This window comes from Eumetopias jubatus, unplaced genomic scaffold (assembly GCF_037043125.1).
Source record: "Eumetopias jubatus isolate StellerSeaLion01/CBP00866 unplaced genomic scaffold, mEumJub1_p1.0 scaffold_13, whole genome shotgun sequence".
NCBI lineage: Eukaryota > Metazoa > Chordata > Mammalia > Carnivora > Otariidae > Eumetopias > Eumetopias jubatus.
Genome location: NW_028274819.1, coordinates 8,732,239 through 8,746,891, shown reverse-complemented (window position 1 = coordinate 8,746,891; position 14,653 = coordinate 8,732,239). Strand labels below are relative to the sequence as shown.

Here is a 14,653-nt window from a genome sequence, read left to right as displayed (position 1 = left end):
ATAATACTGTATGTTAATTATACTTGAACTAAAAATTTTTTTAATTAAAAATACACAATTTCCATAAAAAAATAATAAAATAAAATCTCATTTTTTTGACCAAGCTCCCCTCCTGCATGACTGCAGGAGACCCAGTTCCCTCCCAAGGTTTTCCAGAGACATGGACCTGGACCCGCCCCCCCCAGGCTGCTTGCTTCTGACGGACTCCCTCCAGTGGTCCCTGAGCCTCTTGTCTCTGCAGCAGTCTCTCTCTTGGGTACTACAGTCTTGTGCTCTGGCTCCTTCATCCCCCGTCTCAAGACAAGGCTCGAGAATAACAAAAGGTGATTGTGAGCATTAGGCAGACACTGGGGAGCAGTTTATCTCTACTCCTGGTGTCTCAGGGGACTCCCTTCTGTGCCGGTCTCCCCTCAGCCTCTGGCCTGCTGCCATAGAGGAGGGCTTCATTGTTTCACTCAATTGGCATCCCTGACTGACATGTTTTCCACTCCTTATCTCCCACTCCCAGCCAGCAAAACCAGATCCCTTTACCATCACAATACTCTCTGCAGAGCTAATCCAGTGTTTCCTGAAGTTGGCCTTTCAATCAGTAAGCAAAACACCCGGATTGTGCACAGCCCCTGCTGGCTCTGTGTCAGGACTACTGGGCCCCTACCCTGAAGGAACCCGGCACGGTCAAGTTCTCTGACTTTCCCTGTGACATGCCCAGTGAACCAACACCACCACTGACCCCACTCGCCCAACCCCCCAAAGGGAAAAGGAACAAAAACACTAAAAAAAGCACACAAACAAGAAATCCACGTGTAACATCTCAGAAACATTTGCATTCACATGACTTTCCCTTAGGGTTTCCTGGAACAGCAGGTATGTGCCTTATAGTTACAAGATTGAAAAGGTTCACCCGAATGGTTCCACCCAAAGCAGAGATTTCAGTTTTGACCCTAGAAGGCAGAAACTGCTCCAGGTTTGTAAACAGTGCTTTAAGAAACCCTCCTCCCCTCACACCACCCCACCCCTGCAAAGTGTAGGGTGTGCGTTCCAGAGCTCGCGGCTTTATGGGCAGCTGGGAGGTAAGAGAAGACCGCTGTCCAGCAGGTGGTCTCCACCCCATGCTCCACTGTGACTTGCGTCCTTCTAACCAACTCAACTTCTCACTGCTGTCCCTGAGCACTGCTCGTGGGTTCAGGCCAAGGTGGGGAGAGCTAAGGTGTGGCACGTGGTAGATGCTCAAAAATGTTTGTTGGATGAATGAATGAACATAAACCCTGATTACGTGCCTGAGGCCCTCGGCCCCACTGGGTGCAAACCCAAAGAAGCCACAGAAGTGTCTTTCTGTCCCAAACCTAAGCAAGAGATGGATGAGCCTTTAGTTTAGAAGTTACTAAACACTCTCTGGCGTGGGGGAGTTGTCTGTAAATCAAACAACATCCGGTTTACTGGATTAATGATTACTATGGTCTGGGAGGTCAGTCATTCTTCAGAATCAAAAGGTTCACTAATACCTGAGCGACTTAATTCAAAACTAAAAGGAATATACTTTATAAAAGATACATTCCTGGTGGTTGGGTTCTACTTCAAAGGAAGTCTCAACCTAGACAATAATGAAGAAGGAGCAGAAGGGAGCGGTATCGGGAGCTCAGCAGATTCTGGGGGGTGGGGGGAGGTGATTGGAGGGACTCAGGGTAATAACGGCTTTACCCTCATCATGATTCGCAGAAATGAGGGCATACGCTCTACCTACCAACACCCAGATCTGCCAAGCAAAGCAGAGAGAGAGGCCGTTGGGAAGGGCAGATGGAAGACAGAGACATACACCCAGACGCCAGCGTCTAGGGAACAGGAGAATGTAGTCAAGTTTGGATTGCTAAGAAAAGAATGGAAGGGAGGGGGTTAGGGAATGGAAGAGTTTCACTGAGGGTCTACTTTGTTCAAACAGGAGAAAGGCTCCTGGGCGATCCTAACAGATCTCATGTGAAATGCTCTGGGGGCTCCATCTTGCTCTCGTCCACATCGATCACAGTTCCTAGCCATTCCGAGAGTCCCTCTCTAGCCTTCCCGGATGGCTTCAGCTCTCAGTGGGCACCAACAGTCCCTGGTCATAATTCTGGATCTGCTGTCATGCCAACAGCGGTCAACACACAAAAAATCGCTCCTTCCTCTCCCTCATGCACACAGAAGTCCACCGAGGAAATTATTTTAAATATTCATCTGAAATCAGTGAAAATAACAGTTTCAGATTTCCTGGTAATTCTAAAGTAGAAAAGCAAAGCAAATGTTGATTATACTTTAAAGCAAGGGGGTGTTAAACAACAAAGAATAAGGCTGGTGTATGATTTTGGATTAAGCACAGATGGCCCCGAATAGCAAGCCACTGAGCTTCCTTCCACTCCACGCCCCCCCCCCCACCCCGCTCAACCCCACACAGCGCTGCAGGTCAGGAAGAGCAGGATTCTCGTGAATGCAAAAAGCTGGAGACTTTCTAGTTCAAGAACAAGGACTTCTGAAAAAGAGCTCCCGGGTCCTGGGAATGTTCAAGCAGGGGTTTCCTGGCTGGTGTAGGTGGTATCCAAACATCGCAGACCCGAGTCAGCTTGAGAAACAAGCAAGGCCCTTCCCGCAGGGAGGGAGATGAGACAAGCCTATGAAACGCCCAGCACGTTGCCCGGAGCCTAATGGATGCATAATAATAAATATTAGGTTCGTCTCACCCCGCGAGTCCACAGATCTAGGATCACATATATTGGATGTATTTCTGGAGGGGTAATTGGATACATTCTAGATTCTTCCAGAAGAACACAGTTTTCTCGAGCGGGGTTATGGAGAGAGAAGGCAAGGGGGGCAAGGAGGCACGTGTCCTTGCGGATGGCAGGAGTACTTCCTCTGCTTGGAGTCCCGAGCGCCTTCAGGCAGTTACGGGCTTGGGCCTTATGCTCTCCACCATGGCTGAGATGACCGCTCCCGCAGCCTTTGCCCCTTCCATCAGGGCGTGCTCTACCTGCAAAGCAGACCAGTTCACAGGACACTCAGGGGCCATCCCAGGCTTGTGCCCTGCCCTGCCCCTACTGCCCCACTCCCTTTCAGCACCCGGCCTGCCTGGAGGAGGAAGCCACCTGCGCTAGCCTCTATTTCCAAAGATCCTAGGGTTGCAAGAGACCTAGAGAATTCAGGATGGCTCGAGATGACAGTCAGAGGCAGACGCACTCCCTGTCCCCACTGGGGGCATCCACGGTTCCTGGCCTTCTTCCCTCAGAGCCATTCAGCCCAGGGTCTGCCTCTAGGGTAGGGCTCAGAGGCAAGGGATCTCGGAGTGGCTCAGCCACCGAGGCCCTCATCCTGCAATCAGGGAACCTGAGAACCAGGGACGGGAACTCACTTGGACAAAGTCACGGTGGGAATTAGTGTCTGAGTGTGGCTCTCACTCCATAGAAGGCCCCTTATCATCCATTTGGTCCCTGGGGTCTTCTTGTCATGCACAAATGCTCTTGGGATAGGAGATTCCTTACACTGGAGCCCCCAAGCCCCCCCCCCCACCACCCCCTGCACTGGAGAGAGGCCTCCAGAGAATGGAGTACAGGCTGGGGGAGGACAGAATACAAAGGAGGAAGGTGCAGAAAGTGGAGGGGGACAGGGTGTGGGTGACCTGCTCACGCTCACTCCGCAATAGTAGAGAGACCAGCACTGGGATTTGAGCCCAGTACCCTGAGGGAACATAAGAACCACAGAAAAAAAGGCAGAAAAATGATGTTCCTCCTTTAATTCCTCATTTCTCAGTCTATTAAAAAGGGGATAATAAATACATCCTCTGCTCCTCTCATGGGGTTTTAGTAAGGATCAAATAGGAATGAGGGCTGCTCAATTTGTCCAGATATTTCGAGCTATTTTTCAAAGCTCTTGAACACACGGACTGTGCCTCACTGGCTTTATCCCTGCCCTGTGTGGTGGCGGGGGCGGGGGGTGGTCACAAACCCAAAGGCAACGTGCACGGGCCAGGCCCGTAAGGTGGGCAAAGCTGGTAGGTGGCATGTCGACCCCCACAAGTCCCATCTAGAGAGGCAGTCACTACTCGGCCCTACAGGGTGTCAGCAAGCAGGAACACGGGCCTGAAGGCCTGATCAATTAGTTGTTCTAGAAAGGTTGTGATTTCAGATCTTTTTATATAAAACTTCGATGTTTTTAAATGTTGGCCAATAGTACAAATTAAAAAAAGAAAAAACAAACCACTACTCATCCAAGCAAAACATGTCTGTGGGCCAGATGTAGCTGAAAACCTCACTTCATCCCCGTTTTGTAGAAGAACAAACAGTCTCAGAAATAAAATGGTCTGGCCAAGGAGACCCCCCAGTGTCCTAGCTCTACAGCCCAGAGCCTTTGCGCTCCTCCACGGGTTAACAGAGGGGAAACCACCTCCTGAACCGTAAAGTCCTGTAGAAGTAGAGCCCACCAGTACAACAAAGAGCACGAAACCACTGACCACCGTTCTGATCACTGATGAGACGACAAGCCCCAGCAAGAAGCCACCGTCCGAGCAAAAGACGTCATACCTGCTGGCTCCGGGGCACACCGTATCTGAGGTCATTGACAAAGTGCTCACAGTTCCTTTCGATCAGGCTGTACTGCACTATCTTGTTGATCATCTTTTTTGTACGCCGGATGATCTGGTCCACGGGCAGGGGCAGGTACGTCCCATCCAGCTTGTTGTTGATCTTCCAGGAGCAGCCATGCAGCACGTCCTCCAGGCGGCTATACTTCACGACGGCGCGGTTGCTGAAGACGGAAGTGATGCTGCCCACCTCAAATTCCTCACCTAGAGACCAAGATGAACAGAAGCTGGAAAGCTGCGAGGGACAGCAAGGGACGGAGCACTGGCTCATTCTAAGCTGTGGGTCAAGGTGCTTCCCTCCGAGGCCTCGGCTTTGGCATCTGTCAAATCCAAGGCCAAGGACCAGGAGTTGGATGAAATGAGCTGCCCCCCAGTGAGACACCTGTCGCCTGAATATCAGCCTGCCTATCAACCTTTTTTCTTTCCTTTTTTTTTTTTTAAATGACAGATGATGTTGAGCATCTTTTCATGTGCTTATTGGCCACGGAGAAAAGTCTATTCAAATCCTTTGCCCATTTTAAAAATTGGGTTATTTGTCTCTGTATTATTGAATTGTAAGAATTCTTTACATATTCTGGGTAATAGAACCGTGTCAGATATATGTTTGCAAATACTTTGTGCATTATGCAACTTGTCTTTTCACTTTATTTTTTTTTTCTTTTTAAGATTTTCTTTTTTTATTTGAGAGAGAGAACACAAGCAGGGAGGAGGGGCAGCAAGAGAGGGCGCAGACTGCCTGCTGAGCACAGGGAACCCGATGCGGGGCTTGATCCCAGGACCCTGAGATCATTCATGACCCAAGCTGAAGGCAGATGCTTTAACTATCCGAGCCACCCAAGTGAGTGTGGCTGCTTGGGACCCACTTTCCCAGGAAGATTTCTGCCCTGCACCGCACTCCCCACTGTCAGCAGTCTCTTCCTCATAAAACTCTAGAACTGCCTTACAGCGCAGCCCCAGACTCCATTCTGTACTGTAGTGACCTGACCAAGTACTAGGATTTGAGTCTTGCTTTCCTAACCAGACTTCAATAATCTTCACAAACGTGTGCTAAGCACCCTTAGGTGTGAGCGTCCGCTCCTGGCTGTGGGGCTGGCATGGGGTTCTGTGACCTGCCTCCCTCTGCAGTCTCAGCTGGGCACAGGGGAGGCCAAGCAGACTGGGCTCTGGGTGCCTCCCACCCAGCTTCCGCCCAGAGACACGCTGCCTTTCTCTCTACTCAAATATTTGAGATTTGAAAACAGGGTTCCATAGATCTGAAAGAAGAACCATTTGAAAGGTGCCATATTATCATATTCAGTCCCTAGAGGAGACAGCTGCTCAGAGACGGTCAAGAACCGCCCAACGCCAGGGCGGCCCGGTGGTAATTTAAAACCAAGGCCATTTTCCTGCTCCGACCATAAGGATAGGCAAATGTGTGTGCTCTCCCCCTCCGAAAGTTGACCGAGAACAAGAAGTGTCCCTTGTCCTCTTCATACGTATTTGAGGAATATCTCCTAATGTTACAAAAGCTGGGAGCAGGCCATTCAGCTTTCAGGAACAGAATTCGTTTTTAGAGGAAGATCTGATGGGGAAGGTGGGGACATATCAGTTAGCGACCGCTTTGGTTGTATGAGAGGGAGGCTCCTGGACTTAGTCTGGAAAGGGGATGTGGAGGTGATGTGGAGTGCCTTTTACTTTCTCCGTGTGTAAATGGGGCAGGGAGAGGGGCTCTGCTGCAGGTGAGAGGCGGGGCCCAAGGATGAGATGGAGGGGGCGGGGGTGAGGGCCGTGAACACGGTGTGGTCACAGGCCTTTGGTCCCAGCACCTTTCTGCAGTTTCATCCTGAGTGGGCAGAACTCACACTGGATACAAAATTCAAAAGGCATCAGGGCATGTGCAATGGTGTCCCCCAGTCTCCCCTTCTCCCAGCACCTCCGGGTCCCTTTGCCCAAGAGGACCACTGTGACTGAGTGTGTCTCCCATTCTATCTTCTACCATCACCACGTCCTGTCATCAAATCTCCACTAATTTTAGTGGAGACTAAATTTTAATTAGTCACCAGGGCGCCTGGGTGGCTCAGTCATTAAGCATCTGCCTTCGGCTCAGGTCATGATCCCAGGGGCCTGGGATCAAGCCCCACATCGGGCTCCCTGCTCAGCGGGAAGCTTGCTTCTCCCTCTCCCACTACCCCTGCTTGTGTTCCCTCTCTCGCTGTGTCTCTCTCTGTCAAATAAATAAATAAATAAAACTTAAAAAAAATTTTAATTAGTCACCAGTTGAATCTCCGCCTTGTGTTAGGCAACCTTGAGACACTTGAGAAAGGAAGGCTGCGTGTCCACGCTGAGGCGGGAGCAGCCTGGGACAGGCAGAAAGAGCAGGGAGACGAGCCAGGGTGGACGTGCCCAAGCCATCAGGAAGCCAGAAGCAGCATTTGGGGGCCATCAGAACATGCAGGCATCTGCATCCCTCCTGGGGAAGCCTCAGAAATATGAGAAAGGATACCGAGGCTCAGCGAACACGGGGGACCCCTTGTGCATTGCATCTCCCTTAGGGCTGGACACTCGGTGGTGTTTGGTAGACAGAGATCAAGCTCCATCACCTAGTCCACTAAGGGCCAGGAATGCGTCGAGTGTTTTATTGCTAAGGAAGGGCAGCAGCCGAGGAACACAATAACTAAATGCACTTCTTCTTACTCTGCTAACTTCAGTATCAATATCGACATGTCAAAGAGTATCCACCCTTACTCGGGGCAGCCAGATGCACCACGCAATCATCTTCCACATAGATGGCCCAGTGCTCATAGCCAATTCGAAAAATCTCAATCAGGTCTCCGGGTCTGGGTCTTGGTTTGCCCTGTAATGGGAGAAATAAGATAAAATAAAGAAACGGCACATGCCCAAGGAACTCCGGAGGCACGGTGGGGGGGATTAGCTACAGCTCGGCCTAAAGACACTGGGTTTCATCACTTTGTAGAAATCCAGGCTACCAGAAGCTCCCTTCCCATACAAGACCAAAGGACCCGCCCCCCACTCCTGCTGTCAATCGTTATTAAAGCCACAGAGGCTAACTGAGCTAACTATCAACGTGTTGCCACTGGGCTCCAAATGCTTATCACAGATAAGCTCTGTGATAGGTGCGGGAACTCTTTTAAGCTTTTCTCCTTGAAAATGAGCATATTGTTAAGCATTGCAAGAGGAAAGTGTTCTCCCGCAGTTTCTGGCTTGGGACAGGGGTGGGGCGGGTCTAGTGTGGGTGTGAGGAATTCTGGTGGAGCTCTGCCTGAGCCAGAACCCTCCAACAATAACCTTTCTGAGCCCTTTGTCAGAGAAATCAGTGCCCAAACATCGCCCGTACCTGCTGATGTCTCGATTCCCTCTGCGCGTCTCCCACATGGACCACCTGTGGTCTAGAGGGTGCCCCCCTCCTTTGCATGCTCAAACCACCTGCTGACAGCCAGCCCCCCACCCCCTACGCTCCAAAAGGTTGTACTTGCCAGGAGTTACAATGCCACCCCAGCCTGGCCAAACCAAATTTCTCTGCTCTCCTCTCTAACGAGGTCTGAACCCCTTCCAAGTCTGTCTTTCCCTGAGTAATCTCCCTCAGCCCTGGGAGGCCAAATTGAGGTTTTTCATTTCTTATAGTTACTCTTACATAGTTTAACAATTCTTTATAGTAAACTTCCCCCTGTTTAATCTACTGGGTAGTTTCTATCTTTGGATTAGACCCAGGATGCTGATACTCTATCTCTTCAAAGAGGCCTGGGGAAGAGACTGTGTGGGTGTATGTATGCCCGTATGTGCACAATAACTTAAAAATTTATTAAGAGGGTAGATCTCATATTAAGTGCTCTTACCACAATAAAAAACAAGAGAAAGTAAGAAAAGAAAACCTAGAGCTGGGCAATCAGAGCCTGGGGAGACCGAGGGAGCCATGGAGTCGATCACACCGCCCCACTCACCCATCAGCTTTACAACGGCTTTGTCACTTATGCAACAATTTGCCAGTTTTAGTCTAATTTCCTCAAGGCTGCATCTCATCTCTCAGTTCCCAGCTCTATTTCCCTAGCGGAGGACAGCAATTTGCCTGGCAAAAATTCATAGGAGAACCATGAGAGACTATGGACTCTGAGAAACAAACTGAGGGTTCTAGAGGGGAGGAGGGTGGGGGGATGGGTTAGCCTGGTGATGGGTATTAAAGAGGGCACGTTCTGCATGGAGCACTAGGTGTTATACACAAACAATGAATCATGGAACACTACATCAAAAACTAATAATGTAATGTATGGCGATTAACATAACAAAATAAAATAAAATAAATTTCACAGAAGTAAAAGGGGGCTTTTAACCTGTTTCTTTTCTGAGATACAATTTACAAAATTTGTTTAACCATCACCACCATCCATTGGACTTCATCAAAATTTAAAAATTTTGTTCTTCAAAAGATGTTAAGAGAATGAAAACAAAAGCCACAGACTGAGAGATAATACTGCAAAGCATATATCTGATGAAGGGCTTGCACACAGAATTTCTGAAGAAACCAAGGGAAAAAATGCGCAAAAAGATTTGGACACTTCACCAAAGAAGATATATATGGAAGATGTTCAGCATTGTTAGTCATTAGGGAAATGCAAATTAAAACCACAATGAGATCCCTACAGACCTATGAGGATATCTACAATTTAAGAGACTAACCATACCAAATGCTGATGAGGATGTGGAGAAACTGGAACTTTCACACACCGCTGTTGGGAATGTAAAATGGCACAACCAGTTTGGAAAACATTATCTTTATGTCTTACGTAACTCTTTAAACTATGTAAGAGTTTTATGAAATGCAAATTAACGTATAGTGACAAGAAGCAGATCAGGTGCTGCCTGGGGATGGAGGTGAGGAGAGGCGGGTTTAAAAATACAACTACCATATGGGGGCGCCTGGGTGGCTCAGTCAGTTAAGTATCTGCCTTTGGTTCAGGTCATGATCTCAGGGTCCTGAGACTGAGCTCTGTGCTCTGAACTCTGTGCTCAGCAGGGGAGACTGCTTGAGATCCATTCTCTCCCTCAGCCCCTTCCCCCCTCAAATAAATAAATAAAATCTTAAAAAAAAATACATCTACCATATGATCCAGCCATTTCATTCCTAGGTATTCACCCAAAAGAAAAGACAACATATGTCCACACAAACACTTGCACACAAATGTTCACAGCAGTTTTATTTGTAATAGCCAAAAACTGGGAACAGCCCAAATGCCCATCAGCAGGTGAATGGATAAACAATGGTGTATCCATACAATGGAATACTACCTAGTAACAAAAAGGAATGAACTATTAATCACATGCAACAATATTGATATAACTTTAAATAATTACATGAAATTATGTGAAAGGAGACAGACAAAAAGAGCACATACAATATGATTCCATTTACATAAATCTCTAGAAAATGCAAATTAACATATAGTGACAAGAATCAGATCAGATGCTTCCTGGGGATGTGGGTGAGGAGAGGCGAGATTTACAAAGGGAAACAACGTTTTGGGAGTTACGGAGATGTTCATTATCTTGATTGTGGTGATGGTCTTGTGGGTGCACACATAGCATACCAAATATATCCAACTGTATATTCTAAATATGCGCACTTTATCGTATGTCAGTTAAAGCTATGTAGTTATACCTCAGTAAAGCTCAGGAGAGTTCAACAAAGCTGTTCTAAAAATTTTTTTAAGGCACAACATCCCAAATCAGGATGCACTTCAACCTGCCACACAGTCTAAATTAAGTAAAACACAGTCTGTAGAAAAGTCGCAGGCGCCATAAAGATATGCGCTAAGAACTCTTGTGATACCCACCTCAGTGGCTTGCTTTGTTAATTTCCCTGAGCTCTCAGGCTTTGGGGTTGAATTCGACTCTGCTCTTTTCTGGTTGGGTGTGGTCTCCAAGTTAACTATGGGCTTCTCCCTAAAAGAATTTTGTGAACACAGAGTTAACAAATAACACTATTCCACAATTATTGGAAATTCTGTATTACTTCAGATTTGTGATTTTCAGACCTCTTTCAATTTTGAGACCCTAGGAAACATCCTCCCCAAAGCTTGTTTCTGTGATCATGCTGTTAGCTGCCATGCAAAATAATTGCCGTTAAAATGACTGTTAAACTGCTAATGATAGCAATGAGTAGCTTTCAGGATTTTTTTTTTTTATTGCTGATCAGCTTTCTTACATGTTTATCAAAATGACACTTGCATATAACTTTAAAAAAATGGTAACGGTACATAATGGCTTCTAATGAAATGCAACAGGCCTCTACTCCCTCCCTTCTCTCTGCCCACCCTCCTGGGAGAAGCAAGCCCCTTGAACTCTTGAGCTGTTTCTTCCAACAACTAGCTCCATATTTCTGGGAAATCTCATTAAGCCTCAATACTGTAACTGCAAGTATCATGAAAGAAATCAGTATATTTTGTCCCTTGAACCAAAACGTTGTTAAGAGAGGGCTGAAACCAAAGGCAGGAATATGCCTTGGGATAGTATAGTGAAATATATTGGGGTCAAAAAGGCCTGGGTTTGGGGCGCCTGGCTGGCTTAGTCAGCAGAGTGGTGGAGTGTGAGACTCTTGATCTCGGGGTTATGAGTTCAAGCCTCACGTTGGATGTGGAGATTACTTTCAAAAAAATAAAATCTTAAAAAAAAAAAAGACCTGGGTTTGAGTCCTGGCTCTGATCCTTCCTGTCCAAACTTGAGCTAGTAAATGAATGTGTCTGAACATCAGTTTGATTATCTATAAAATAGAGATGAGAGTATTTGTCTCGCAGAGTTGTCAGGAGGGTTAAAGGAGAAAGCATACATACACACCTGGTACATTACCAACCAAAAAAAAAGGCATTTTCTTTGCCTTTCCTCCATGTTTTACCTCTTCTCCAAAGTATAGTGTATGGGGCTGGAGTATAGCTCTTTGGGGAACGTTCAGACCCTCAAAATTTTAAAAAGAAGCAAACTGGGGGCGCCTGGGTGCCTCAGTCATTAAGTGTCTGCCTTAGGCTCAGGTCATGATCCCAGGGTCCTAGGATCGAGCCCCGCGTCGGGCTCCCTGCTCCGCGGGAAGCCTGCTTCGCCCTCTCCCTCCCCCTTCTTGTGTTCCCTCTCTCGCTGTGTCTCTCTGTCAAATAAATAAATAAAATCTTTAAAATAAAAAAAAAGAAGCAAACTGTGTTTTTAATGAAAGTGAATTGAGGAAATTTGCAAGATCACATCATTCATTAGTGAGACCAAGTAGTCATGTGGTAAGCGCCAGTTCTCAGGGTTCTGGAGGTCCTTGTGGCTAGAAATTGATGCCGGGCAGGCCCGGTCAGCGGCCCAAGGCCTGGTGGTAATCTATTATCGGCAGCACACCAGCCTTCCCTTCACTGGTTGGGGCGGGGTAGGCTGGTTCCTATGGAAACCACCTCTGGATTTGCTTTACAGAACTGCCATCAAAGTCGGTTCTTCAAAGGCTTCCCCACCCTAAGACCCAGTCCTTCCATACAAAGACTCTTACCCCTCCTGGACTCTTCTGCTCAGCTCTGAAGTTCCCTGCTGCCGCTCCTTGGCAGAGAGCTGGACCAACGCTTGAGATGATTTTTCTAGTGGGGGGTGGGGAGGAGGATGCTATTTAAACCACAACTGCCTCCTACAGGGAATGAAATCTGTGAAGGGAGAGTTGGAGCAAACACCTTGACATCTATGTGAAGGTGGGCTCAGAGCTCCAGTTGAGAACCGTGCCTGGCCTGGTCGGCCCTCAATCAGTTTTTGGGTAAATGAAGGGGATTGTGGGACTAGATGCTGGAGAGGCCCCAGTTCCCCTGGGAAGGAGAGACTCAGGAATTCCCAGGGATAAAATCGAGAGGATGAAGTGAGATCCCAGAAATCCAGAAATCCGGGGGCTAAACCTGACAACAGAAGCTTCTGAGGACCTAGAGTCCTAGAGCCATTGTCAACTCTGTTGGGGAGCTGCCACCTCCGCTTCCATTTCCACCCGAAATAGGGTCGGAGGGTAGATACCCGAGAGAGGCACTGGACGCCTGGCTCGCTTTGATTGAATTACCAACAAAAGATCATTCCCAAGTATGCGCTCACTCCGGTTAACGGGCATTTTGCTCGATCAACACAGAGCTACGAGGAGCCTTGAAGGTATCTCTGGTGCCTTCTCTGGGGGTCCGACGGCCCGCTGGGACCTGAGAACTCCCCTAGTAGGGCCTCCGGGCTCGGTGCAGAGGAGCCCGGTTCCTGCGGCCGGGCGGACGCGGCACAGCTGACCTGCCGGGGGCTGCTCACCGGTCCCCAAGCCGCGTACCTGTGGCTCGCGGGGCGGGTTTGGGGCGCGGCCCGGGGAAGCGAGAGAGGTGGCGCCTGCTCTCTTCGTGGGCGGCGGGGCTCAGGCCCATCCCGTTTCTGCGGCTGGGGGAGCCCGGGGCGGGGGTGGAGGGCGCTGGCGCAGCGCGGTGAGGCCCTGCAGAGGGCGGAGGGCCGCCAAGCGGGGGAACCCGGGGCGCGGAGCAAACGGCGGGGGCGCGCGGGCGCTGTGCGCACGGCGGAGGGAACCGAGAAGGCGCTCAGGGCGGCGCTTAGAGGCCCAGGAAAGGCGGCGGCCGAGGTCATCCCGGGAGTGGAAGGCAACGCTGAACAGTAGGCACGGAGGCCGGAGGCGCGGTCCGACGTGGCTGCAGAAGCCAGACGGAGCCGATCGAGGAGCGACAAACACATTGATGCCAGATTAGGAGGGCCTGGGGAGCCACGCTCAGGAGTTAAGATCTTGAGGGATTCAAAGTTTTTATTTGAATTATTTATGACCTAAATTATATATTTTGTAACTAATTATATATGACACGTAATATATGCAAAAGAACACATGGAGGGGCGCCTGGGTGGCTCAGTCGGTTAGGCGTGGGACTCTTGATAACAGCTCAGGTCTTGATATCAGGGTCGTGAGTTCTAGCCCAGGGATGGCTCCACGCTGGGTACTGAGGCTCCTTAAAAAAACAAAAACACATAGAATACATGTATTGCGAAACATAGTAAAATTACTGCCCATGAATACACCAGTCTACTTAAGAACGGGAACATACCTAGCACAGATGCTCCTACCTGTGTTTTCCTACCTTATCCCATCCTCCTGCTGCCCTCTGCCAGAGGTAACCTTTCCCACTCTTGTGTCTATTATGCCCTCGCTGCTTTTTTTTTTTTTTTAAGATTTTTATTTATTTGAGAGAGAGAGAGAGAGAGCATAAGCGGAGGCAGGGGCAAAGGGAGAGGGAGAAGCAGACTCCGTGCTGAGTGGAGAGCCCTTCCCCGGGCTTATCCTAGGATCCTGGGATCATGACCTGAGCTGAAGGCAGATGCTTAAACTGACTGAGCCACCCAGGTGCTCCCATGCCCTTGCTTTTTAAGATAGCTTTTTAAAGTCCCTTCTTGGTACTCCTCATACATCGTTTTTGCAGATTTGAAGCTTTATAAAAACGGGATGCTGTATGTTATCTTCTGCAACTTGCTTCTTTCAAAGCTGTTTCCATCATACATACATATTACTGTATAAATCTGTAATTCATTTCCCCTGCTGGAAAATATTCCATTCTGTGAATATACTACAATTTATCAACCTGGTGATAAAGCCACATGGTTTTTTCCTAATTTGGAATTAGAAGCTATTGAAGAGAACCCAAATTGTGCCCTGATGGATGTACACAAAAGATTCTACAGAATTTAGTACCTGGGAAGGTGTGCAAATATTCAACCTTACAACAGAATACTAAAACATTTTCCCAAGTGATGGTGCCCATTTCACTTCTACCAGCAATGTGTAAGAATTCTTGTGGATTTATGTCTTCACCAACACTTAGTACTGTCATACTTGTTTTTTCCAGGTAAATGGATATAAAATAGTATTTTACTAAGAAGTCTTACTGGAAGTTTTAATTTATATTTCACTGATTACTAAGATTGAAATCTTTACATATATGTATCAGCCATTTAGATTTCCTCTTGTAAAAAGTGCCTATTCGTGTCTTTTGCCCAATTTTCTTTGGAGTTGTCTTCTTATTAACATGT

The 14,653-nt window shown here is 48.0% G+C and overlaps 1 protein-coding gene across 1 annotated transcript; it reads right to left on the bottom strand.

Moving 5' to 3' along the window:
• Positions 1–2,902: 2,902 nt before the first annotated feature.
• PLAAT5 (phospholipase A and acyltransferase 5) lies at positions 2,903–12,993 on the bottom strand. The gene is made up of 6 exons (XM_088017830.1): positions 12,903–12,993; positions 12,108–12,192; positions 10,426–10,534; positions 7,319–7,433; positions 4,542–4,804; positions 2,903–2,995 (listed from the first exon to the last, which is right to left on the bottom strand). The coding sequence occupies exons 1-6, from the start codon at positions 12,991–12,993 to the stop codon at positions 2,903–2,905; spliced, it is 756 nt and encodes a 251-aa protein (XP_087873956.1).
• Between the last annotated feature and the right edge of the window lie 1,660 nt (positions 12,994–14,653).

What these genes read in the sequence shown, in the direction of transcription:
- PLAAT5 (XM_088017830.1), bottom strand. Translation starts at nt 12,993, where the DNA reads ATGGGCCTGAGCCCCGCCGCCCACGAAGAGAGCAGGCGCCACCTCTCT. An exon ending in TAACAAAGCAAGCCACTGAG is followed by an intron (nt 7,434 to 10,425) that starts GTGGGTATCACA and finishes CTCCCATTACAG; the next exon opens with GGCAAACCAAGACCCAGACC. An exon ending in GTGTGCCCCGGAGCCAGCAG is followed by an intron (nt 2,996 to 4,541) that starts GTATGACGTCTT and finishes TCTGCTTTGCAG; the next exon opens with GTAGAGCACGCCCTGATGGA.